Source organism: Syngnathoides biaculeatus, chromosome 15 (genome assembly GCF_019802595.1).
Source record: "Syngnathoides biaculeatus isolate LvHL_M chromosome 15, ASM1980259v1, whole genome shotgun sequence".
Lineage (NCBI taxonomy): Eukaryota > Metazoa > Chordata > Actinopteri > Syngnathiformes > Syngnathidae > Syngnathoides > Syngnathoides biaculeatus.
Window position 1 is genome coordinate 21,032,221 of NC_084654.1, and position 26,610 is coordinate 21,058,830.

General features: G+C 45.4%; 3 protein-coding genes across 10 annotated transcripts; 2 read left to right on the forward strand and 1 right to left on the reverse strand.

The window, feature by feature from the left end:
• The first annotated feature begins 634 nt into the window (after positions 1-634).
• stx11a (syntaxin 11a) lies at positions 635-3,906 on the forward strand. The gene is made up of 2 exons (XM_061844922.1): positions 635-671; positions 2,161-3,906. The coding sequence occupies exon 2, from the start codon at positions 2,167-2,169 to the stop codon at positions 3,043-3,045; it is 879 nt and encodes a 292-aa protein (XP_061700906.1). The 5' UTR covers positions 635-671; positions 2,161-2,166; the 3' UTR covers positions 3,046-3,906.
• An 87-nt stretch (positions 3,907-3,993) lies between these two features.
• fbxo30a (F-box protein 30a) lies at positions 3,994-15,690 on the reverse strand. 5 transcript variants are annotated; one of them, XM_061844786.1, is made up of 5 exons: positions 14,107-14,831; positions 12,415-12,817; positions 10,545-11,078; positions 9,561-10,400; positions 3,994-9,472 (listed from the first exon to the last, which is right to left on the reverse strand). In XM_061844786.1, the coding sequence occupies exons 2-5, from the start codon at positions 12,787-12,789 to the stop codon at positions 9,269-9,271; spliced, it is 1,953 nt and encodes a 650-aa protein (XP_061700770.1). In that variant the 5' UTR covers positions 12,790-12,817; positions 14,107-14,831; the 3' UTR covers positions 3,994-9,268. The 5 variants fall into 5 exon arrangements, with proteins under 5 accessions (XP_061700770.1, XP_061700769.1, XP_061700767.1 ...); XM_061844785.1 differs by lacking the exon at positions 14,107-14,831 and adding an exon at positions 15,558-15,690 and having other exon boundaries at positions 9,561-11,078; positions 12,415-12,794; XM_061844783.1 differs by lacking the exon at positions 14,107-14,831 and adding an exon at positions 15,558-15,685 and having other exon boundaries at positions 9,561-11,078.
• ganc (glucosidase, alpha; neutral C) lies at positions 15,626-25,906 on the forward strand. Of its 4 annotated transcripts, none has more exons than XM_061844777.1 (23): positions 15,626-15,711; positions 16,151-16,213; positions 17,207-17,309; positions 17,416-17,543; positions 17,650-17,829; positions 17,943-17,964; positions 18,068-18,128; positions 19,082-19,178; positions 19,257-19,428; positions 20,603-20,726; positions 20,923-21,158; positions 21,754-21,960; positions 22,284-22,427; positions 23,319-23,415; positions 23,493-23,594; positions 23,666-23,840; positions 23,928-23,996; positions 24,168-24,232; positions 24,310-24,386; positions 24,462-24,536; positions 25,162-25,275; positions 25,423-25,535; positions 25,598-25,906. In XM_061844777.1, the coding sequence occupies exons 2-23, from the start codon at positions 16,185-16,187 to the stop codon at positions 25,815-25,817; spliced, it is 2,610 nt and encodes an 869-aa protein (XP_061700761.1). In that variant the 5' UTR covers positions 15,626-15,711; positions 16,151-16,184; the 3' UTR covers positions 25,818-25,906. The 4 variants fall into 4 exon arrangements, 3 of the variants coding, with proteins under 3 accessions (XP_061700761.1, XP_061700759.1, XP_061700762.1); XM_061844775.1 differs by lacking the exon at positions 15,626-15,711 and adding an exon at positions 15,817-15,996; XR_009798591.1 differs by lacking the exons at positions 15,626-15,711; positions 25,423-25,535; positions 25,598-25,906 and adding an exon at positions 15,817-15,996 and having other exon boundaries at positions 24,155-24,232; positions 25,162-25,235.
• The last annotated feature ends 704 nt before the right edge of the window (positions 25,907-26,610 follow it).

Below are 26,610 nucleotides of genomic sequence, written 5' to 3' on the forward strand. Positions count from 1 at the left end.
TCGTTGTTTGTCTCTATGTGCCCTGCGATTGGCTGGCGACCAGTTCAGGGTGTACCCCGCCTCCTGCCCATTGACAGCTGAAATAGATTCCAGCACTCCCCGTGACCCTTGTGAGGATAAGCGGCTAAGAAAACGGATGGATGGATAAATTGCCCCGAGGGGTGATTGTGACTCTCTATGGCAACCAGTTCAGGGTGCAACCCCTCCCCTCCTGGCCGTTGACAGCTGGGATAGGCTCCAGAATCCCCCGCGACCCTCTTGAGGATGAGCGGCAAAGAAAATGGATGGATGGGGATATTCTTATTGGACAATCGACATGTTAAATGAGTCCAAATGCCCAATGAAATCGCCGTTATGATTTGTCTCCCTCTGCTGGCCGAGAATAGATGACACCAACTTTTTTTTTTTTTTAACTTTTTCCATCAAAGAAAATATGGATTTTCAGTGGTGAGATTAGATTTCGACGTCGCCCCCTCGCTGCTTGATTCATCGCGAGGGGAACGCAGATGCCATATTCGAAGTACGTTTCTAAAACGAGACTCGGCCCATCTTCCGCATCTTTGTTTAGCGCGCACATGTCGCAACGCGCTCGGCTTATAACGGAATCTACCCACAAAAAAAAAAAAAGAGGAAACCAACACTAAGAGACTTGCAGTGTCGAAGAGAACAAGGTAATTTCATTGCAATTCATTTTCTTTGCCATCATAATTATGTCTGCTAATAATAATAATAATAATATATATTTTTTTTAAATCACACGAACTGAAAGTAGAAATCCGCACAGGTTAAAAGTTTTACTTTGGGTCTCAAACTAAGATACGTTTTCAAAGGTGGGTTTAAAAACAGCACAATGACTTCAAGACATGGTTATTATTTTTTTTTTTAAGTTATGATTTTAAGTGCGGCGGGATATACGATATAAAGATTGGTAAATGAATAGCAGCGTACTTACGGTTGAAGTGTGAGGAAGTCCACGTCGCGTACAGTCTTCAAGTAATACTTCAGCTTCCTTTTCGGCCAGCGTTCAGGAAGCAACGGAGTACTGTATGTATTTGTACTGTAAATAAATGAGCGAGAGCTATACAATTTTTTATACATATTTCCGACGAATCAAGCAAAAATAAATGTCCGTCTTTTTATTTTTAACTTTACCACTGATAATGCACATGGCGACCTCAGGAGTGCACAGACAAATCGTGACTACGCTACGGCTTATGATGTAAAAGGAAAACTGAAATACGGTTTCCCAAAATGTTAAGAAAAATTTCAAAATGTTCAAATTATGACCCCTTTGTTTCGTTTCGAGCCATATTTAGATGATATGCGGATCACTTCTAACGAACAGCAGGCTCCCAGACAGTACGTGTGAGCCAGCCCCCCGGGGCCGAAGCGGTCCGCCGCGGACACAATCGAGTGAAGTGACCGGGGCGGTACTACCCTATGGTTTGAAGCCATATTTAGATGATATGCGGATCACTTTAACTAACAACAGACTCCCCGACAGTATGTATGAGGCAGCCCGGCCGAAGCTGTGCCTCATCCGTGGCGGACCGGGTACATTGACACATTTAGCACCACTGACTTATGTGTGCAGAAATTTTGTTACATTCTGATAGAATTACACCCCCCCCCCATCTATTATTTTTTTTTTAAGTAGCTGAAAACACACCTACCTGTCATTTGGAACCCACGAAGCTCTCGTCCTTTGCACCCGTGCAATCCATTTTTCACGACGAACCGGGTCTTTTGGAAAAGTATGAAGAGCGAATCCATCCTCACGAGTGTTCAAACAATATCCAGCAATACAACGAGCCGGCATTTTGGCTAACAGGAAGGTACAGTGCGCAACCGACGCGCAGGTAGAAGTAGCAGAAACATGCGAGACCACCTGAGTGGGCTTCTGCTGCTAATGTCACTTCCTGCTTCTCAAAAACAAATCCCTCGAGAGAATTTTCATGGCGGGAGTGACACAAAAAACATATATGTCAAAATCATGGTGTGTGGTGAAAAAAACGGATGTGTCCATTCCGGCTGCCTTTATTTTCAATATATATTAATAACATACTAAAAATCCTGCATTTCATGACAGTGGCACTTTAACGCCGGTGATGGTCGTCGAGCCGGCCGGTAATCAATTACGTTTGTCTCATCGCCACGCAGGACAAAATGATCGACAGACTGAGCGAGTTCCAAGCCGTCGCCGCCACGCCCCCAGACGAGGCGGTGTACATTTGTGAGGATATGGAGCAGGACGCTTCTACCGTGCCGCTTTTCAGCGGGGAGGAGGCTTTGGAGAACATCCACAGGGAGGTGCAGGCAACCAGGAAGGAGATCCTGCTCCTCAACATGGACATCCAGCGTTTGGGCCAGGAGAGCAGCCGCTTCCTCACCTCGCTGCGCCGCTTCAGCAGCATCAAGCGGGACGCCAACGCCGTGGGCCGCGGGATCAAGACCCGCGGGGAGGCCATCTTCGCCCGGCTGGAGAGGCTGAGAGCGCTGAGCCAGGATCTGGCGCGGCTGCACGGCGAATCCTCGGCGGCGGCCCGCGCGGCGCGGTGCCATCACGCCGCGCTGACCGGCAGCTTCCACGCGGCCATGACGCAGTACAACCGCGCCGAGATGGCGCAGCGGGAAAACTGCACGGCCCGCATCCAGCGGGAGGCGGCCATCGTGGGGCGGGAGGTGAGCCGGGAGCAGATCGAGGAGATGACGGAGACGGGCAAGTGGGACGTGTTCGCCGGGAACGGGCTGCTGGCGGGGGCGGCGGACGTGCGCGGCGCCCGCTCGGCGCTGAGCGAGATCGAGAGCCGGCGCCGGCAGCTGCTGGACCTGGAGGGCCGCATACGGGACGTGCGCGACCTCTTCTTCCAGGTGGCCGTGCTGGCCGAGGAGCAGGGCTGCATGGTGGACGACGTCGAGGCCAACGTGCGCGGCGCCAAGGACTACGTGGCCGCCGCCGGGAACCACGTGCGCCAGGCGCTCCAGTACAAGAAGGAGAACCCTTGCAAGAAAATCTTCTGCTGTTGTTTTCCCTGCTGCCACTGAAGTCGGGGAAAAAAAAAAAAAACAGAACGCATATTGGGATCGTCCGCCAAAGGCAAAAAAAATTGGGATCGAGTCCGTTTTCCCCGCTAGGAGTCATTCGGCACCAGGGTTGAGGTTTCCACGCAAGGGTTGAAGGTTAGATGACCACCAAGACTTCAAATAAGGGTCTTAAACTAAAGAAAGGGTTTCAAGGGACGGGGTCGGGGTTTGAGACTGGCAAAGAGGTCCCAAGGCAAGGGTTGGGGGTTCAAAAAATGGTTTTGTAAATCTTGGTTCAAGCCTGCGTTCGGGTTTCAACTTGGGACTTGGGATCAAGTCCGTTTTCCCCGCGAGGAGTCATTCGGCACCAGGGTTGAGGTTTCCACGCAAGGGTTGAAGGTTAGATGACCACCAAGACTTCAAATAAAGGTCTTAAACTAAAGAAAGGGTTTCAAGGGACGGGGTCGGGGTTTGAGACTGGCAAAGAGGTCCCAAGGCAAGGGTTGGGGGTTCAAAAAATGGTTTTGTAAATCTTGGTTCAAGCCTGCGTTCGGGTTTCAAATTGGGACTTGGGATCAAGTCCGTTTTCCCCGCGAGGAGTCATTCGGCACCAGGGTTGAGGTTTCCACGCAAGGGTTGAAGGTTAGATGACCACCAAGACTTCAAATAAGGGTCTTAAACTAAAGAAAGGGTTTCAAGGGACGGGGTCGGGGTTTGAGACTGGCAAAGAGGTCCCAAGGCAAGGGTTGGGGGTTCAAAAAATGGTTTTGTAAATCTTGGTTCAAGCCAGCGTTCGGGTTTCAACTTGGGACTTGGGATCAAGTCCGTTTTCCCCGCGAGGAGTCATTCGGCACCAGGGTTGAGGTTTCCACGCAAGGGTTGAAGGTTAGATGACCACCAAGACTTCAAATAAGGTCTTAAACTAAAGAAAGGGTTTCAAGGGACGGGGTCGGGGTTTGAGACTGGCAAAGAGGTCCCAAGGCAAGGGTTAGGGGTTCAAAAAATGGTTTTGTAAATCTTGGTTCAAGCCTGCGTTCGGGTTTCAAATTGGGACTTGGGATCAAGTCCGTTTTCCCCGCTAGGAGTCATTCGGCACCAGGGTTCAGGTTTCCACGCAAGGGTTGAAGGTTAGATGACCACCAAGACTTCAAATAAAGGTCTTAAACTAAAGAAAGGGTTTCAAGGGACGGGGTCGGGGTTTGAGACTGGCAAAGAGGTCCCAAGACAAAGATTGGGGGTTCAAAAAATGGTTTGTTTCCTAGCCTGCGTTCGGGTTTCAAATATTAGGACTTGGGGTCAAGGGTTAGGATTCCAAATGAAGGCTGCAAACATTGGCCGGTGAGGCTTCGAATCAAGGTCCACAAAAGTAAAACTAATCCCGACGTTCAAAGCGTCAGAGCGTCCTTGAGGGCGGCTGCTAAGCTGACAGGGGGAATTTTTTTGCACTTCGAATACGACGTTTCCACTTCCTCCATTTTTGATGTGGGCTGCGTGACAAACCGACGTCAGCCCCGGTTCAGGGTCAGAAGTAAAAGCGAGCCCGGACTCAAATTCACATTCGAAGAAAATGACGTCTGCCGGCGGGGGGGTGGGTCGGAAAAATGAGAAAGGAAAATTAAAAAGAAAATGGAGGTTTTTCAGAGGATGGAAAGTGCTCATTTGTTGTTTGATCAATAAAGTTTACATTTGTGATGAAAAGCTGTTGCGGTGAAAAATCCCCCCCCCCCAAAAAAAAAAACATCTAAAACATTTACAAAAAGTGAAAAGTACCGTAATTTCCGGCCTATAAGCTGTGACTTTTTTTCCACACTTTACGCGATGTGCGGCTAATTTGTGCATTTTTTTCCTCATGGCCGCAAGGGGGCACTGGAGTGGAAAAGCTAAGCGTGAGACCGGTGGAATATATGTGCCGAGGAAGTGACTTTTACCGGTCCGGCGCTGTTAGCGCTGCACTAGCGTGTTACTGCCGTGTCTCAGTGATTTTTTTTACTAGTATGTGTTTGTTTTCTTTTTTTTAAACCGGCCCTGTTAGCACAGCGATAGCATTAGCATTAGGGCGGTGGGGCTAGCGTGCCGGCGCAACCGTTCTTTTTTTTGTAAATATCTCGTGTTTCAATGTGGGTACTTGCGGTAAGTATGTACCAAATAATATTTCCTTTACAAATGTGCCGGGTGAGGCTTATAACCAGGTGCGCTCTATAGGCCGGGAATTACGGTATTCAAAAATGGATTTTTAAAAAATTCTGACAGCTCTTGTTTTCAAATAAAATGGCGAGAATTCCTCCAAATTGTTTTTCATGAAAAAAAAAGTACCCAATAAATGTGGATGACATTACATAACGTAATATTCAAGAGAAATATACTCAAATAATTTACGCATCGCCAGGTAAATAAACGTGACATAATGCCCCCCCCCCCACCATAAAAAGGTTTATTGTAAAGCCTCTTTATTAAAACGCTTGAAAAGATGGCATCCTGTGGTGAAAGCACACTTCACAGCTGGAGTGAAAACAAAACTTGAGAACACCGGTGAGAAAAGTAGAAGTACAAATAAAAACAAAATGGGGGTTCGCGCACACACACTCGCCAAAAAAATAAAAATAAAAAAAATGGGAGGTACGCACAAACACACACACACGTTAACATCACAGTGTGCCTGAGAACCAAACACTATTACTAGATTTGTCGCTGTAGGGCAGAAGCCACGGATGTGCAAATACTGTCAATTTCACCCCCCCCCCCGAGATTAATACAATTGGTCTGTCACTATACCATTTTTTTTAAATTTTGACTCATTATTACAAAAATTGAAGTGTTGCAAAGAGCTTAAATGGAAAAAAAAATTGAACTCAAAACTGAGAAGTGCTGCAAAAGATGTCTTTCCGCACTCTGTGGGAGGAGGGGGGGTGGGGGTCGTTATGTCGCCTCAACATTGAAAGCAGGGACGTCTTTTTTTAAAGACAATAATGAGTGAAAATATCGACGTTAGGTACATTTGAGTAAGGCTGTTTTGTTCAAAAAAAATTGATCGCCGTCATGCTCCGGTGCAGACGGAACCGGTCGGTCATCCCCAAAGGGTCGTTTAGGCACAGATTGGTTTCTGTAAATTAATTACACCGGCTAGTTAGCTCACCGTTTTTATACGCAGCGTCCAAAAAAAAAAAAAAAGAAAAAAAACTGTTTGGGGATGGCGGTGTGGACCACGTTCGTTTGATTCTGTGACGTGTTCTACAAGTTTGCTCGAGTCGGTGTGTCGGTTAGAGACTTGATCGTGGACTGCGGGTGCCGTGCCCGATCGGTTTAAATCAATGATGGTGTGCCAAACTAGCCGGTTTTATTTATTTTTTTTTTTTTTTAAGCATATTTAGGGCTGCTGCTGTATTGCTATTAGTGCAAAATGGTACGTGGTTGCAACAATATAGTCGAAAACAAGGGGTGTCAAACTCGTTTTTGTCACGGGCCACGTTGGAAATCCGCTTTCTCTCATCAGGCCGTTATGACTGTAAAACCCTAAAAAAACCTTTAACTGCCTCTTTATAATTTGAAATTTTGGTAGTTTTCAACTATAACCTCAGAAGTTCACACATGTGACTTAGCTTTGCGGGCCACATAAAATCATGCGGTGGGTCAGATCTGGCCCCCGGGCATTGGGTTTGACACCTGTGGCCTAAAACCAAAATGGAACGAAATACTGTTCGACAACCCCCAAAAAATAGGATTTTCTTGAAAAACGGTTGTTTGGGGAGATGAGAGGTTTCAACCCAACAGCGACTGACAAAAAAAAAAAAGTCAACCTACATGCATTAATAATAATAATAATAACTAAACATTTTACAGTACATGCTTCATGTGCAAATCAATAATTCCCCAAAATAAAAATACTTATCTGGATTTTTAGGGAGGCAGCTTTCAGAGTACCAGGAAAAGTAAAAAACAAACAAAAAACAAAAAGAAATAGAAACCTCACACACTCCTTTCTAACACTTTGACCTATGATGTTTTTTTTTTAAACATTCCTTACTCAATAATCTAGAGCAAAATGGGTATTAAAAACAATAACTCTGTTGATGTCATCCGTCTACACTGCTACGTTTCTTTTCAATACTGAGGCCTCGTTGTCACGTTAAGAGTAAATCAGCATAAATCGCCTTCCACTGCCCTTTTCGTCAGTTTCACTTTCACTAACCGCTGAACGGAACGTAAGACGTCATGTGAGATTAAATCCATGTGTCACTTTCACAATATTTCATGCTTAAATTAAAAGGGGCCAATTTGAAACGATGAAATATAAAAAAAAGGGTACAAAAAAAAGAATTGGAAAAATTTTTATTAAAACTACTTCAGGATTTTGCTGTAAACAAAATTAACCCTATACTAAGAATTTCATTTTTTCTTTTTTTTTATTGTTTCTGAAAAAACTTGATCAAGAGAAAGCATTTCAGGGTTTATTTATTTATGCTTAAATTAAAAGGGGACAATTTGAAACGAAATATAAAAAAAAAAGGGTACAAAAAAGAATAATTGGAAAAAATTTTGTTAAAACTATTTCAGGATTTTGCTGTAAACCAAATTAACCCTATACTAAGAATTTCATTTTTTCTTTTTTTTTTTTATTGTTTCTGAAAGAACTTGATCAAGAGAAAGCATTTCAGGGTTTATTTATTTATTTTTGGGTAGGAGGGCAGTGGGGGTGGAATACTAATATTTTATTTAACTTCAAATATTTTTTTTTTTTAAAATCAGGTGAAAAGAAAAAAATTCTAATAATTAAAAAAATATTAAATAGAATTTTTTTCCCCCCTAAAATCCAAATTTTGTTTACAAAAAAAAAAAATCTTTTCCCCCTCTTCAAACGACTGGATTAAAGAATAAGCCTTTGGTTTAAAAAAAAAAAAAAATCTGAATATTTCCTCCGGAGAAATATTTGGAACTTTATTCCAAAATGACAACAAAAAAAGATTGCGAAATATTTTTCCTGAATATTTTTTTTCCTTTCGCAGGAAAAATTGCAGTTCTTTTGACCCCCTAAAATCTGACAATAATGGAAATTATTAAAAATAAAGCTTTTTCCATTCAAAGTAAAATGTTAACATCTCAAAACATTTTCTGATAAATATTTTGACACCCCTCCAAAAAAAAAAACTAATCTGAAAACCTGAATGCTCTTTCACATGAAATATTTAAAATAAATTTATCAAGTTTTGGATGAAAAGAAAATTATTTCAGATTTGCTCCTCATTCTGATTTATTTTTTGCAGCAGTTTTTTTTTTTTTGCTTTAATGGCATCTTTTCTGAAACATAATCTCACTTTACCTTTTGTCACGTGATTTTTATTTAATTTTAGCGTGCTACACAGCTACAGCGAGGCTCATTATTTGACGTCCCGGGCCAGCGGGCACTTGTTTTGTTTAGTTTTCTCAGACGCTCACCATTTGAAAAACACTCACTTTTTTGTTCTTGCTACATTTTCATATTCAAGATGGCAGATTTGTGGGCGTTCGTCGCCATTGCTTTAGCGTGCCAGCGCGATTCACCGGGAGGCGACGTCAAATTATTATGCTATAACGCGGATGTTTGGTCGGTGTTGCCGTATAGAAATAAAGCCGCGACTCTTAACGTCCTCTGCGAACGACGGATGCACAGTACTTGACTTTTTGTCTGCTATAAAAATAAACAGAGCGTGAGATTTTATTTACACAACAGTGGCGTGGTTGTGGATGTGCTCATTTTTCAGAAAAAGTGGAGAAGTTCGGGATGTTTTTTTCTGTAAACACTTGAGCATGGAAAGCTGTTGGAGCTTTTATTCCAGATCCTGGATATCAAGTTCGTGTACTAGTATCCTCTTTGTCCTAACTAGAGACACAATTCAGACATTTCAGCGCAGTACAACCACTTGGGTGCATTAGCAGAATGACTGTGCCTTACTAGTAAACATTTTTTTTCCCCCCAATTACTAGTGCAATTTTGAAAAAATAAAATCTCCAACAAAATATTAACCCTACCTGGCGCCATCTTGTCCATCTATTGTGCAAGAAACTACTGCGTCCAAAGAAAAACAACCAATCTTAGACAGAAGGCAAAACGTGATGGGCTTGCGCTGACCGTTTACGTTGGGTTTTAGTGAAACTGCGATAATATCCGCCTCAAAGGGGGACGAGATATGGACCTCAAGATGGATACCAAGGATCTGGAATAAACTGCCAAACGGCTTTTCAAAGCGTAGAAGAGGCTGACGTTCCGGAGTTAGGCCACGGGCTTGAGCACAGACCGTAAACAGCGGCCCTCCTTGGTCAGCTCCCGCGTGAAGCACATGCAGGGCAGCGGGATGGCCTCCTCGCGCCGCGCCACCGTGTTGAACTTGCACTTCTTCAGGTGGTCGGCCATGCTGGTGATGTTGGCGAACTTCCACTCGTTCACCGTGCCGAAGGCGGTGCTGAAGCGCCACACCTGCGACGGAAAAAACAAAAAAAGACCAGATGGACGAGTGTAAATCGACAGAGAGAATTAGGAAACACGGCAGGGAGGCACGACCGACCTTGTCCGTGATCTGCCACGTCGGCAAGCCGTCCGCCCACCGCTTCTCCCACAGCAGGACGACCATGCCGCGCATCTGGAGGAGGCTGGCGCACACGTCCCGCATGGTGCGCGACGTCCTGGACAGCTGGCACAGGCTGAAGCTGTCGAGGAAGCTGGCCACGTGCTGCAGCACCTCGAAGGGCAGACCGCTGAGCTGGTCGCGCTTGGAGCCCGGACGCGGGCAGGCGCTCCTCGCCGGCTTGTCGCCGCTTCTCGGCGGGAGGCCCGGCATCACGCCGAAGGAGCCCAGGTGACGGTCGTGGATGATGCGGAAGCCCTGGGCCGACGGGCAGAAGCGCCTCTGCGAGTAGGTGCAGCCGTAGTACGCCAGGGGGCAGCGTTGCTCCATCCAGCCGTTGAGCCCGGCGTGGATGTCGCCGTGCACGTTCTTGAAGTGCGAGGAGAACTCGTCGCGCCGGAACAGCTGGCCGCACACAAAGGTGAACATGGAGCGCTGCTTGGTTTGGTAGCGCGCCACGCACTCCAGCACCAGGTCCAGGCGCAGCGTGTGGAAGGGGCTGGGGTTGGACAGCTGCGGGCTGGCGTGGTCGCACGCCGAGGCCGACGCGATGTCGCCCACCATGGTGTTGGTGGCCAGGATGGCGGAGGGGAAGGAAAAAGTCTGCGTGCCGAAATCAATGTGGTAGCCGTCCACGAAGCGGCTGTCGGAGATGCCGCGCCCGCCCGGCGAGTCGCCCAGGCAGAAGAGCAGGGCGGCCGTGATCAGGTCGATCCCGTGCAGACCCATGGGGTCGTCGGCCACCTCCAGGTCCGACGTGTCCACCGCCTTGTCCTCCATCTTGGCCCGGAAGAGGTACGGGTCAGAGAGCAGGGCCCGGCGCCCGTTGAACGTAAACATGCTGATGCCGCGCAGGAGGAGTTTGCGCTCCAGGCAGCGGTACCTGAGCTCGGTGGGGAGCTGGTGCAAAAAGTTGTTCCTCACCTGGTCCGAGAGTAGGAAGGGCACGGGCGCGGCCAAAGGTTCCGCCTCGGCGTCGGGCACCGCGGCGGGCGCGTACGCCCGAGGCGCCTCGGCCCACGCGGGCTCGGCCGCTTCCTCCTCCTCCGGGTCTTTGATGCAGTCTTCCTTGTCGTCGAAAAACAACTCCACGAAATCCTCGTCCACCCCGGGCCAGCCGAGAGTGCCGTCTTCCTCCTCCGCGCCTCCCACCGCCCCCAGCTCACACTCCGAGTCAGAGTCGCTCTCGCGCATGTCCACGTTCCTCCCCGCGCCGCCGTTTTCCGAGTTGAGACCCACGACGGCCTTGGAGTGCGTGAGGATGTCCAAAGCCGCCGCCAAGCTCCGGCTGGTTTCCACCGAGGCTCGGTACAGGTCGCTGTACGGCTCCTCCTCCATCTCGTCCGAGCCGTTGGCGGCCTCGCCGTCGGGTGTGGTGGCCATTTTGTCGTTGAGCCGCTTCCCTTCCTTGGACACGGTGGTGGTGACCTTGAGGGACTCCAGGAGCATGCGCTGGTCCTGCGGGTCGTGTTGCAAATCGGTGGGAAAGTTGCCAGTATGTTGCGGAAGCTTTTCACTAAATTTCCATACATTGGCAATTTTTTAAATTTACAATAGTCACATTGGAACTCATTCTTGACCTTCAAAGGAGACTGGAATTATGAAAATGATTATGTATTTTTGCATATAAAAATTGATTGAATCATCTTTACATGCCAAATATGTCGAAAACTCTGGTAGTTGAAGCCGCTTTAGTACTTTTGAGACAAAGATATTCAAAATAGAATTACTGAGCAATAAAAGGTAACTAGTTATCTGGGAATGCCAGCATATCTTTTTGTGATTTATATTTTTCACATTTTTAAATTGGACTAACGTTGTATAGCGAACCCTCACATAAATCGCAGTTTGGAATTCGTATATATCGTTTTAGAAGCGGGGAGGGGTGTCCTCCGTTATTTGCTGAAAAACTCCACAATGGACCTTTCTGATGGCAACCTTAAGCTCCGCCCCCTTAGCCATGTCCCACAAGCTTTCAAAATGGCGATTGATATATAACATGTTTGAAGTTGATTCTCTATCGCGTATTCCAGACAATATCGGGGTATATTTTTTGCCAAATGCGTCAGACTTGTCCAAAAGAGTTCTACAGAGACGTCACAACTATTTCACTCAAGGTTACGTACACGGAATTAAGATTTTGGACGGAGCACGGCGCAATGTCAGAGTTACAGCGAAATATAATCCATGGTAGACACTTCGTCAACTGTGTTTTAGGCTTTGGTAAAAAAAAAAAAAAAAAATCAAACGGGCCCCTTGTAACCTCGCAGGATATCTTTCATCAGAATTGCACGTTCACCAAGCGCATCTGAGGACCATTTCCTTCGTAAAATTAACTTTTCCAAGCGCACGCTACTGACAAGCAGCATTGCTTGTGGGACAATACGCCGAGAGGGGGGTGTCAAGACAATGCGGCTATCTGATTGGCTATTATTGTACGAGTGATTGACAGGTCGGGAAGTTCCGTTGTATGCCGTTTTTGTCGTCGGCTCGGCCACGTCTCCGTCCCGCCATCTGGTGGCGTATCGATGCCAAGCGTACAGTTGACTCCTTTTGTCCGGCCACAGTTTTATCTGTCAGAAAAATGCCCTTTGCCAGCATCTTGTGTGCTCTATAAATCATTCCAGAACTTTCGGTGTGTGCATTAATTACTTGTGATTTTCATTATGTGCACCAAGGGGTTCACTGTAATTCGACATATCCACTTTGCCGTGTAGTGTACTGAAACTGTGAATTTCCCTGGTGCATGAATTAAAAATCACTTCACCAATGTTGATCAATCTTTCATCCCTACCTGCAGGGCCAACGCCATGTCCAACTGCTCCACCTCGTCAAAGTCCCGGCTCAGGTTCTCGTAGGACTTGTGGTCGGCGTAGCTGACGGGCCAGCGGTTCCACTCCATGGTGCAGCACACGATGCTGGCGGGGCAGGTCTCCAAGTGCTGCGCCATCTTGGCCCGGGCCACGACGAAGGGGCAGCCGAAGCCGCTGTTGAGGCAGGGCAGGCGCTCGTACGGACACAGAAGGCGGTGCTCGGCGAGCTTGCACGCGTGGAAGACGGCGCCGCACACCAGCGGGCAGCCGATGAGGTCACAGGACAGGCCCGCCTCCGGCCGCACCATGCACCTCCGGTTGATGCATTTAAGGCAGTGCGGGTGCAGACCCTCCATCTTCTCTGAAAGGAGAAGTGGAAAACCCCTGAAATGCACAATATGACATCATTTGTAACTCAGTCACATTCTGTGGTGGAGTGTAAAAGCAATATTCATACAAAAAAAAGTAATAATATTGCAAATACTTTTAGATATCATTAAGACAGCCTCTTCACATAAACACATTTGTTGCAGGGGGGGGGTTATATTTTATCAAACAGCTACAACGGTACAAAGCAAAAATTTGATTCGCAACTTGATTTTTAAGTAAAGGTTTGATACATGATTTGTTTTTTTTTTTAATAAATCAATCAACATTTATATAAATAAACATGTTTGTATTTATATCAACTATATATCAAATTACAGAAAATAATTTCTGAGCATCACAAATATTTCAGTGACAAATTACACAAAAGATTAGGGTATAAGACAGGGACTAGGATTGAAAAAAAATTTCAGAAAATGTTGTACTAAAAATGGAAAACATTTCAGAATGAACAACAAAGAAATATTTCAAAACGTTTTAGAATACCTTGAAATACTTTAGATGGAAAATAAAAACATTTCTGAAAAGCACCGATTCAACACAAATATTCAAGAAAGAAATCGATTTTAGTTGGAACAATAATAGGTCAAGAAATTATTCTGCCAATATGGGTTCAAAAGAAAAAAACGTATGTAAAATATATTAAAATGCATATTTTTTGTGTTTGACTAAATTTATATGATTGTTAAGTGGCCGTTGGACAAAATAAAACGATCATATTCCCGTCTTGACCCAATAGTACTGCAACAGCTCATGTGATCAGAATCAAATTGCAATAACACACCTTGTCAACATATTGCACATACGTAAAGGCGTGTTCCATAAACACAGCGCCTGGCACTGTTTACCAATGCGGCGAAATAACATGTCGCAACTCCACTATTTGGTTACATGGAAACTCGGCTGAGCCTACTCCACCTCTTAGGGAAAAAAAAAAAAAAAATCACACGATTAATGCTATAATCTATCACATGAGAGCTATTATTCATATTTGTATTAGCAACGAGTAAAAAAAAAAAACACGATCGGAAAAGACACAGGCACACAAACTCAAAAGTACGGATTCACATCAAATGACAATACCGGCAGATTATTCACTGGGACTAATTAAAATGTCGGCAGTTGGACAAAATACGCGGCAGTAAAATGACAACTTTGAGAAGTTTGCCGGACAAAAGAACAACAACACGGCTAAACCCCTGCTAGCATGATACTTCCACCTGTTAGCTCCCCCGCCCGCCCCCACCGACCCAGTTATGCGAGTTAGCTTTGTCCAAACAGCTTACCTTCAACTTCGGAGCGTCGTCTAGCCCAGTAAACACCTCTTTCGTGGGTTAACGTCAGCTCCGTGGTCGCGAAAAATGCGGCGCCGGGAGCTAAGCGTACATTTCTGGGGGTTTATTTAAAGTCCCCCACTCCCTGGTCAGTAACTATCGCGCAAGTGCGCTAAATGTAGCCGCCGCACAGTCAGTTTTTCTTCGCCGGGATGAAGCGACATTAGTTCTTCGCGTCGCGGCGTGATGATGTCATAAGCGCCGGCCACATTTCACGTGATCGTGCTTTCTGCCAATCACAGCGCTCGGATGCCTTACACAAAACCGATTATCTGAATTTACCACGTGATCAGGGCCCCGGTCCGTCCATCCTTCCTTCCTCACCACTATCCCACTATCTATCCCACTTCAATTCTTTTTTTCCTACTCTTCATTTCTTCCATCTTTTCCTTTTAATCCACCCATCTTTCCTTTACTTCATCCTTCCCTTTCCGAACTTTTTAGCCACCATTCATCCTTTCTTCCTGCCTTGCACCCTTTTGTCTTTTCTTCCATTGCTGTATTCACCCTCTCTTTTCTTTATTTCACACTTTTTTTCCATCATCCTTTACTTCTTTTTCATGCCTTATCTTCTCTTCCATCCTGTTTTTATTCCTTCCATCTCCATCCTTCCTACCTACCATCCATTCTCGCACCCCTTTCCTTCCATTTAGTCAGCCTCCTTTTTTTTTCCCAAGTTGGATTATGGTGGTGTTGTTCCTCAAAATTTGCCATGTACTATTAAAACCGGTCGTGTGAGCTTGACATTTTTTTCAGTTTTGTAACATGAAGGATTTTTAAAATCGACTTGATACGCCCAAAAAAGGCTAAGTGCAAAGGAAAGACATAGCAAGAAACCTTGCATATTACCTAGGGCCCGATTTCCGTGACCTGTTGACTTTTCCCAAAATACGCTGTGAAGCACTATCATGATCATAACATAGCAAAAAACTAAGCATTATTTTGTCATAAAAACATTACATTTTAAGTCAATCAGTTAGATATATTTTTGGAAATATGGGAAAATACATGCTAAACGCATTGTTCATTTGTTGTCTCTGCAATATCAGAAAATTTTAACTTGTTACCTCGCATTTGAAAATTAAATTCAATTTGCAGAGTTCTGAACTATGAAATTCATCCAAAAAATTCACAGAAAATGTGTTTTCTTGTTTACCCACTGATGACGTTTGGGAAAATATTCACATTGCTTTTTCGTGAAAAAACGTCGGCCTATGAAGGTGAAGAAAAGAGTGAACGGTGAACAACAATAACCGTAAACAAAACTTTGCTCAAGTGAATTAAGCTCATAAATAAATTTAAAAAAACCCCTTTATAAACAAACTTTAACAGAGTCAAAGTAAATCTTTCCAATTTCGCTGTGGAATATTTTCTCACAGTCACGAAACTGGCGATGAACTCACAGGTCGGCGTGGTTGTTTTGGGAGTATCAAGATGGCGGATATCCGTTTTCAGTGACTTCAGTTTTTGTGGCCAATGAGCCATCTTTTTTAGATCAGTGGGAGGAATCCGAATAACGCCTGGAGAGCATCCGCTTGGTCCCCCGTCGCAGATCCGGTCGGGCGACTTGTAGGCAGTATTTACGGGAACACACACTAAAAAAAAAAAAAACACATTTAGCTTTGTTTTGAAGTAAATAAAACCGGAACTGTTCCCTACTTTGCACTTCCGGAAAGACGAATCATAGTAGTTCAGCTTGACGTCGCTGTCAAAACTCCGAGCAAATATAAAAAGGCAAAACGTGAAGTTATTGTTTTATCTTAGCAGAAGGTGTCGATCTAAATGTTTGTCTAGAAGCAGTGTCGCCTTCGACATGGTGGACGTGAAACAACCCATTCCCGGGTATCATTTGTTCCGTTTACTAATAATAACGCGTCAAATATAACAGCGGCGTCTTTCGACGACCTCTTCTGCTTTCTATTTCGATTTAACAATGTAATTTAAGTATTTATATTTATATCTTCTAAATTTGCCGCTGTTGTTTTTTGCTCCGCAGTGGCGTACCTGGCGGTGATGGCAAGGACAAGTTCATGAAAAGTCATCAAGTTGCCTTTTACAGGTGCGTGTGTCATTTCATCATCACAATTCTGAACTTTATTATTTTTTTTAGTTTAGTATTCATTTATGTTGGGCTAAATTCACTTTATAATCTGATAGTGGTTTCAATTTTTCAAAATATATTCCTATTTTTGTTCTATGAACGCTATATAGTTTTAATAAAAAAAAACTATGTTTTAATATATTTAAATGTTTCATGTTTATGGTGTTTTACAAATTGTTAAATCGGTATTTTATAGTTTTCAAATCAAATTTTCAAATAACTCTACTAAAAAACGTGTATGCACAGTATATAGTATATGTCTATAGTTTTAAATATATGTATATGTATATATATATATGTACATTGTCTTTGCCGCTTATTCTCACGAGGGTCACGGGGAGTACTGGAGCCTTTTATATATATATATATATATATATATATATATATATATATATATATATATATATATATATATATATATAGATATATATATATATATCTGACTTAAAATGGAATGATTTTATGACAAAATGCTTGCTATGACAAAATGCTATATATATATAGATATATATATATATATAATATATATATATATATATATATATATATATATATATATATATATATATATATAGAGAGAGAGAGAGAGAGAGAGAATATATTATTTATATTTCACAGTAGCAAGTAAAGTTTTTCTAACAATATTTTCTCATTGGAATTTTTTAATGTTATTAATTATTAAACTACAATCAGTTGTGTGAAACCAAACGAGCGAATAATAATGAAAAAATAATAATGCTTTCATTACATTTTTTTGGATGCGATTACTTCACAGAATACCACCAAATGTGTGAAACCAGAAATGGAAACAAAAAGAAAAATCCCAAATAATCGCAATAATACAAAATATGAATTCCAGTATTGAGTTCAGTCTTCATTTGTATGTAACTTTTTGTTCATATGTAAAAAGTCACAAAATTGAAAAAAAAAAAAAAAATGTTCTATTTCAAGACGTCAGATGCAGGGACCCAAAAGGCAGTACCGAGCCCTCCTGGAGACGCTTGTGCTCACCGAAAAGGGAGCACGCTTGGAGTTGCTGGAACCGGACCTCCAGGTACGGATACCGATTCCAGTTGCGATTCCAAATGACAAATTCACCTCCGTAAGTTTGGAGCCAAGCGAGGTTTTTGCACAGTTTGCCGGGTTTTCTTCCCCCGCAGAGCAAGCTGCTCGTGTGCGTGTCGCCCTGCGAGAACGGCACGGTCCGGATCGTTATCGACGAACTGAAACCCATCAAAGCGCGGTACAGGGTGCCGGACGTGCTCACCCGGGAGCCGCCGTGCGAAAAGTGAGGCCCGCTGGCGCGAATTTGGCCCGATTCTCGGGTTGAGGCCCGAGCGCTCCTCGTTTGACCTCTTTGCCGTCCCCCCCCCCCCTCCGTGGCCCGTGGGCAGGGTGAGACTGGAGGAGCGGCGGCCCGATTGCGTGACGCTCTCCTGGGCCTCGGGACTCCACCGGTGTCGGGTGCGGCGCCTCCCCTTCCGCCTGGAGCTCCTCTGCGAGGACCGAGCCGCGGTGACGTTCAACGCGCGGAGCAAACTGTGGTTCGAGGCCCTGCGGGAACGTCCCCGGGAGTGAGCTTCTCATTTACATGACAATTAACTCACGGTAATTAATATTAGATTTTTTTAATGAGGGGAGAAAAAAGACCAACAGACGTTTTTGTCTCGGGGGTGTTTTTCCTCAGGGCCGAGGCAGACGCCGACGAGGTCAGAGGACTTCCTGCGCGGCACACTCGCGAAGTCGATGCCGGAAACCGGTTTGATGTTTGTTTAAAATTATTTGATGATTATCATCTCATCTTTCTGGCAGTTGGCGGAGGATAACCTGTGGCGGGAGACCTTCAGGGACTTTGTGGACATCAAAGCCAACGGTTTGGGTTCACCCTTTCGCGTAGTCGTAGTTATGAAATCATTACAAAAGGCCTTATTGACATTTTTAAGTACAGTATATACAGCATATTTATTTAATTTAACTGAATTTGAATCTACTTTTTAAATTAAGCTCATGTAGTTTTTATGGCATTTTTTTAAATGTTTCATTTATTTTTTTTTCCACTCATTCTAGAATTTGAGGACAATTTAAGTGCTGACATCTTAGTGATTTATTTTTATTATGAAATTTATTAAATTATTCTTACTTTATAAATATTTATTTTTAAAATAAAAACAGATAATTACCGTCATTCCCGGCCTACAGAGCGCACCTGGTGATAAGCCTCACCCGATACATTTGTTAACACCAGCTAATGCTAACGCTAGTGCCGCGCTAACCCTAATGCTAATGCTAGCGCCGGGCTAACAGACCCGGTTTAAAACAAAAAAAACATATGAGTAAAAATCACTGAGACACGGCGGTAAGTAACACGCTAGCGCAGCGCTAACAGGGCCGGACCGGTAAAAGTCACTTCCTCGGCACATATATTCCACCGGTCTCACTCACAAATTAGCCGCATCACTGGATAAACCCGCAGGGTTGAAAGCGTTTGGAAAAAAAGTCAAGGCTTGCAGGTCAGAAATTACAGTAACCATCACACAATTCGATTTATTCAGCTCAAGCATCAGTTTGGGTGAGATATTTTACAGTATTTGCCACCTGAAGACCATATATTAAAATAAAATATTACTAAAGTTTTCAGTTAAAGTTCAATTGTATTATAATAATAATAATCCTGTTTTGGTATTATTCTAATTACGGTAACAACAGGACAGAAAAAAAAAATGTCTCCAATTCTGGAATGACCCACATCATTTCCTTTTTTTGGGGGGGGGGGTTCTGAGAACTGAGAAAGTTAAAAAGTGGGCTGTTCCGTGTTTTACTGGGTAGGACCCAGCAGCATTGGCGCCGACTTGCGTCTCCACGGATTCCAAGACGTGTTCGGCCTGCCGGAACACGCCGACAGTCTCCGTCTGGTTGACACCAGGTCCGTAATCCCTACATGCGCATGGTGTCGCGGCTTGTCTAATTTAGTGTCTGCTCCCGGTGCCCCCCCACCCCCCAGGGATGACGAACCTTACCGACTGTACAACCTGGACGTGTTCGCGTACGAGATCCGCAGCCATCTGGGCACGTACGGCAGCGTCCCGCTCTTGGTGGCCCACAAGCCGGACCGAACACTCGGAGTATTTTGGCTCAACGCCTCTGACTCATTTGTGCACATCAACTACAGCCAGGTAATTGTGAGCCGGTTCTGGCATTTAGCCCTATGTCTGTAGTCCTAGTCCTTGGTCCTGTCTTTAGTCCAAAAATCCCTGTATAAGGCCCCTTTCAGCCTTCTGTCCCGAGTCCTAGTCTTACGATCTGTGTCTGCAGGCCTTAGTCTTGTTTTATTCTTCAGTCCCAAATCGTAATCTTTCGTACAAAATCTATTTTTTTCCTCAGTCCTATTTTAATCTTTAGAGCTGTCTTAATCTTTTGGTCTGTTTTCAGTCTCTAGTCCTGCATCCTTGTCTTAAATCCGAAATCCAAACCTCAGTTCTATTATAGTCTTCAGCCCCATCTTAATCTTTTGGTCTGTCCTAGTCTTTACCCCTAAATTTGCCATCCAAGTCCCACTTAACTCTTTAGTGTTGACAGTTTTAGTCCGTATTACTAAGTCCCAGTTTTTAGTTCAAATTCTGAGCCCTTAGTCCTGGTTCTGTCTTTAGTCTTGTCTCAGTCTTTTACCCTAAGTCTTTAAAATTAACTTTTTTGTCTTTTGTACTAACTCCTAGTCCCCAATTCCATCCATCCATTATCTATGGCTTTTCTGGGTTGGGTCATGGGGGAAGTAGCTTCAACAGGGATACCCAGACTTCCCTTTCCCGAGCCACTTCTTCCAGCTCTTCCGAAGAGATCCCGAGGCGTTCCCAAGCCGGCCAAGAGACAGTCTCTCCAGCGTGTCCAGGGTCGTCCTCGAGGTCTCTTTCCGGTGGGACAGGCCCGGAACTCCCCACCAGGGAGGGGTCCGGGAGGCATCCGAATCAGATGCCCCAGTCACCTCATCTGGCTCCACTCAATGGGGATTAGTAGTGGCTCGACACTGAGCCCCTCCTGGATGACCGAGCTTCTCACCCTATCTCTAAGGGAGAGCCCGGACACCCTGCGGAGGAAACTTATTTAGGCCGCTTGTATCCAGGATCTTGTTCTTTCGGTCACGACCCACAGCTCATGCCCATAGGTGAGGGTAGGAACGTAGATTTCGACTTAGCTCCCTCTTTACCACAATTCTGTTCGTCTTTAATCCCATCATAGTATTTGGTTGTAAATGTTTGCCCTTAGTGCTGGATTTAGTCCTGTTTTATTTCTCAATCCTGACCAATCTACTCCGAACTGATAATCTTCTCATGTTTTTTTGACTTCTTCCAGGAAGAAGACGGGCCTCTGCCGCACACAGACGTCCACTGGCTGTCCGAGAGCGGAGTGATCGACTGCCTGGTTTTGCTAGGCCCGAGTCCGGCGGAGATGTATCGCCAGTACGCCCAGCTGACGGGTACGCGAGCGCCGACTTTCGGGACATAACCGTAATGCCCGCAACGCAGGTGCTGTGTTCGGACTCTTACACTGTGGTTGTTTTGTGGACTTCTTTGTGGGTTACACTTATCACTATATACAAAAATGAAAAAATAAAAAGCCTCACAGTGATGAGGGAGGAGGGAACGACGAACAGGTTCTGATTCTCCCTTCAGGGTTCCAGGCCCTCCCGCCTCTGTTCGCACTCGGGTACCACCATTCGCGCTGGGATGACGACACTCAAGAAGACGTGGCGGAGGTGGACGCCGGCTTCGACCGGCACCGCATCCCGTACGATGTCATGTGGCTGGACATTGAACACACGGACGGGAAGCGCTTCTTCACCTGGAACCCGAAGCTGTTTCCTGACCCAGCCGGCCTCCAACACCACCTGGAGGAGAAGAACAGGAAGGTTCTGTTCTGTTTTCCAATTGCTGTCCTTCTCGCAGTTGGTGGTTCTTACTGATCCCAACTTTGGTCCATCTTGATTGGTCGTTGGAGCCGAGTGTGTAGTCCTAGTACTAAGTCGTGTTTTATTCCTCGTCCTTGGTCTTTAGTGACGTCATGATCTTTACCCCTAAATCTTAGTCTTCAGTCCTAGATCTTGGGTCTCTAGTGTGTTATTATTTTGCTTTTTGCCTTTAGTATCAAGTCTGGATCTTTGTAGTTCGACGTCTTGGTCCTTTGTCGTAAACCTTCCTCTTGGTTCCTAAATACGAGAATACAGTCGTACATTTTTTACCAACTTTAGCCTTTAGTCTTAACTCCCTAGTCTCTAGGGGCAAGTCCAAAGTCCTAGTCCTGTCCGACTCTTGAGTCCCAACTCCTAGTATTTAGTCCGAAATTAGGTTCCCTAATCTTGTTGAATTCTTTAGCTCCAAAGTTGGAGTCTTTAGTCCTCAGTCCCAGTCCTTGTTCACGTTGAGTCCTCCTTTATTCCCATTTCACGCTGTAGTCCCAAATCCTATTGTTTTTCACGAGGCACCCGGGCCGTTCTCTCATTTCAGTTGGTGGTTATCGTCGATCCCGCCGTCATGATCGATCCCGGTTGGTCGCTGTACCACGAGGGGCGGGACGGAGGGCATTTCGTCAAGGACAGAGAGGGGAAGATATTCGAGGGTACCAGCTGGGCGGGCAACTCTCATTTCCCAGACTTCAGCAACCCTCACACCCGGGCCTGGTACGCCAAGTGCTTCGCCCTGGATCGGTACAAGGTTAGCGTGAAAATTAACTTTTCGTCCCACTTCTGACACCACCTTGCTCATACGCCGTTTCTGTTGCTTTTATGATTTAGATTCTGTTGTATCTTTTTTTCTCACATCAAATTAAAGCTTCAGATTAAAGATTTTTGTCCGCATGATGTCGTAATTATATTAGTTTTAAAAAATGTACCTTTTTTTTTTTTTTTGGTAACAGCAATTCCTGTCAAGCTTATCGAGTCCGACATGAAATTGTTTCTGCGATCAGTTACGATGCCCTGATAATTGTACTCCTTTAAAAAAACCCGTTGGAATTCGTTCTGCGTTTTTCGCCGCAGGGCTCGACGCCGTCTTTGCACGCGTGGGCCGACATGAACGAGCCCACCGTGTTCTCCGGGCCCGAGTTGACGTTGCCGAAGGACGCGGTGCAATATGGGGGCTGGGAACATCGCGAGTTGCACAACCTGTACGGTTTTTACCAGGTGAGGGGGAACAACAACAAGAAAAATCATCACAAATGGTCATAATAGTTTTGCAGCAAATATTGACTTCACTGACATGTTTGAACATTATTTCCATTTGAAATTGGTGATTAAAAATGGAATGACTGATGATTATTGCATTAACATTGGTCTTTCTGGGTCTAATATTAGCGGTAACCATGGAAGCCACCTTCAGAAACTAAAATTGAAAGCTAATGTTTGACGCTAACTATGGATGCTAATCCGTCCGTTTTCTACCGCTTCTCCGGGTCGGGTCGCGGGGGGGGGGGCGAAGTAGCTTCAGCAAGGGAGACCCAGACTTTGCTATTCTGCACTTTTGTTGATTAAAAAAAAAAGGTTTACAAGGCTGGGGGCCGAGTCGCTACAGATACGCCAATGCACTCCCAGCCTAGCTAAACCATACATTTGAAGCAAAAAATAAATATATAGTTTTAAAATGATTTCATTATATAAAGTATTTAAATTATACATGTATTTCTACTAAGCAGTTTATTATCAGGAAAAGCTAAAAAAATATTTAAAAAAAATTTTTTTGGGGGCTCGGAACGCATTATTTCATTTTCCATTCATTGCAATGGGAAATCGCGCTTTGGTTTTGGAAAGTTTTGGTTTTCAACCGGCCCTCTGGAACGGATTGCGTTCGAGAGCCGAGGCACCACTGTATTTGTCTTTCATCCGCTTCAGGCTTTTCTGTTATTTAAACGAGTTTAGTGCGAGCAGGGGGAAAACGTCTGTACTCGGTTATGGTACAAATAAAGGACTTCTAAGTCAATAATGTGCAGTACAGTTTGCTATATTTTTAGTTTTCGGGTCTAAAAGGTGCCCCCCTGTGATCTCACCGAAGGAAAATCAATCCATTCATCTCCCTAGCAAATGGCGGCGGTGGACGGCCTGCTGACGCGCTCCGGCGGCACCGAGAGACCTTTCGTCCTGTCTCGCGCCTTCTTCGCCGGGACCCAGAGACTAGGTGCGTCTTCCCGTAGGGCGTCCACTGTGGATCCCGGTCCGAAACGGAACAGCGAGCAGACGGTGTTTGTCACGCAGGAGCGGTGTGGACCGGCGACAACCTCTCCACTTGGGAGTATCTGAAGATCTCCATCCCGATGTGTCTGTCCATGTGCGTGACGGGAATCTCGTTTTGCGGAGGTGAGACTACTTGCGGGGGGGATCTCGAACTCGAGGGAACGGCCTCCGTCATTTGTTCCCGTGCCTTTCAGCCGACATTGGGGGGTTCATCCCGGAGCCGAGCCCCGAGTTGCTGGTCCGCTGGTACCAGGCCGCCTGCCTGCAGCCGTTCTTCCGGGGTCACTCGTCGATGAACACGGCGCGCCGGGAGCCCTGGCTTTTCGAGGAAGAGGTGACCGACGCCATCCGAAGTGTCATCGCAGAGAGGTACTTAGCCACCCTTAATTTCCTTCTCATTGGATTCTCCCGACTTTTGAAATGATTAATCTCAAAACAACGAGCGTCTGTCTTCAGGTACCGCCTGCTGCCGTACTGGTACACTCTCTTCTACCGGGCTCACACCGACGGACTTCCCGTGCTCAGGTTAGTTCCGCCGCTCGGCGACACTAGATCAGTGGTTCCCAAACTCCCCAGCTGGTTCTTTATCCCATTGTCACCAAAAAGACCGGACAGGAAATATTTCAAAACTGGAGTTCTCGTCTGGGGATCGAAATGCTTTTTGCGGGTGTCCCCTAATGTAGTTCCCATGTTCAGGCCTCTGTGGATGGAATTCCCTCAGGAGCGGAGCGTCTTCAGCGTGGACCACCAGTACATGCTCGGTGATGTCACATTTGGCACTTTTCCCCCCCGTCGGAAACTCTCTTGTTTTATCAATCTATGTCCGTGTCGAACGCAGGAGAAGCGCTGATGGCGTGTCCGGTCACAGAACCCGGCGTTACGGAACTCGACGTCCTGTTTCCCGAAGTGGAGCAGGTCGCGTAAATATTGATTCAAGAGTTCACGACAGTCACATATATATATATCTGTGTGGTTTTTGTTGTATTTCAGCTTTGGTATGACGTCAAATCAGCGGAGGTTCACCAAGGAGGCGGAACTACGAAGTTTCCGGTAACCTTAGAAACGGTAAATGCTATCTTGAGGATTAGCTAGCAGCTGATAGTTTGCTAACTGTTAGCCCCTTAAAACAGGGGTGTCAAACTCATTTTTATCGTGGGCCACATTGTAGTTACGGTTTCTGTCAGAGGGCCCTCATGACTTAAAACCACGAAAGTCTTTAATTGACCCATCATATTTACACATTAAACTTAACTAGTTTTGGAATCAGAAATCAAGCGTAACAGGTTTTTCAACTCCCGTTGATGTTTGGTTATACAAAAATGCTTGCAATATCTCAACCACATCATTTAAGATGTGACGGTGTGAAATTTTGGTTCAAATTTTAACAAAAATCATAGACGTTTATACACATGATTCGCCTTCGCGGGCAACATAAAATCATGTGGTGGGCCACATCTGGCCCCTGGGCCTCGAGTTTGACACCTTTTACCCCTTAAAACAAGTTGAGATGCTAAGCTAACCGCGTATGGCTCTCAGGTGGTAACTGTTATTGCACCGTTTACCAGAACAATCCTTCAAAAGCAAAACGCTATAGATCACAACGAGCTAAGTTAACAGCTAGCATTGTCGGAAGTGGTTAAGGGGTTGAAGGGCTCACAACAAACGTGTCCGTTTTGTGCACCGTCATCAGATTCCGGTGTTCCAGCGAGGCGGTACGATGGTGTGCCGCACCGTAGCGGTCGGGACTTGTACCGCCGACATGAAGACGATGTCCCTCGCAATCACGGTGGCTCTGGATGCTCAGGTGAGACACGTGTGGTAAGGAAGTGAAGAAACGGGTCCAAGCGGGTTGGAACACTTGGGGGAAGGTGTCTGGTGTTCTATGTGACAGAAGAGTCTCCGTTAGGATGACGCGCAAAGTCATTTCCGTTCCCCGTCCAACCTCCCGCAGGGCGGCGCCAAAGGCGAGGTGTACCTGGACGACGGCCACAGCTTCGCGTACCGCGACAGGCGCGAGTTCTGCCTGCGCTCCTTCCGCATGCTGGCGGGACGCCTGCGGTGCCGGTGAGTTCTCCCGTCTCATTGCTCGTAAACGTCGCGACGTCTCAACTCCCCTCGCTTGGCAGCGCCGGCGGCGAGGCGGGAAGCAACGGGCGCGGCGGCGCGGCCGTGCGCTCGGTGGACGTCTTGGGGGTGCGGGCGGAGCCGTCGGCGGTGCGGGTTCACGCGGCGCGGGGCGCCGAGGGCGTCGAGGTGGAGTTCGAGTACGACCCGGAGCGACGCGAGCTCAGCGTCGGCAACTTGGAGCTCGCCGTGGACGACGACTGGGACGTCCACATATGTTGACTTCCTGTCACAGCGCTCACTTGACTTGTAAGTTTTGCTTGAAGTAAAAATCTGACAAAGAATAATAATTAAAAAAAAAAAAAAACATATCTCACAGCAAAGATTCAACTTCATTTCATTTATTACACAGATATCGTACGTTATTGATAATCATTTACTCTAATTGCTGTATCATGATATTATTGTGATATCGCAGGTAGTTATTTCAGCTAAAACGTCACACATGCGATAAATTTACGTACTGTACATTTTGTAAATGGTATTTGCCTATTTACATCACTGTATCGCAATATGGAGTGTTTTCAGTAGTGGTGGGTCAATACAGTATCGATACACCGACACCAAAGTCGATACTGTCCAACGTCCAAGTAAATGTAACGTCCTACGTTGTACATTTTAATAATTTCTCTTATCTTCGTGCATAGTTAGCTTCCAAGATTTGGTTCAAATATAAATATATATATAAATACACACACACACACTGTACATATATAGAAGTGAGCGATATATCATTAACTACAGATAGGCCTCATCGTATTAACAGTTGTCAATTATATAATTTTTGAGAAATTTACGTCCTATTGACCTTTATGTTTCCTGGTTTGGATATGCTCCTGGAAATTTTTTTTTTTTTTTTTTTTTTGCTCCTCGGCTTCCATAATTGATCATATCGGGGACACAGAGTGCCCTTTTTGTCCGCGTTCGGTTAAACATGTTGATGCGTGTTTCGTTCCTATCTGCACGGTTCCACTTTTTTCAAGCCACGCCCGTCCGGTTTTCAATCAATTTCCCT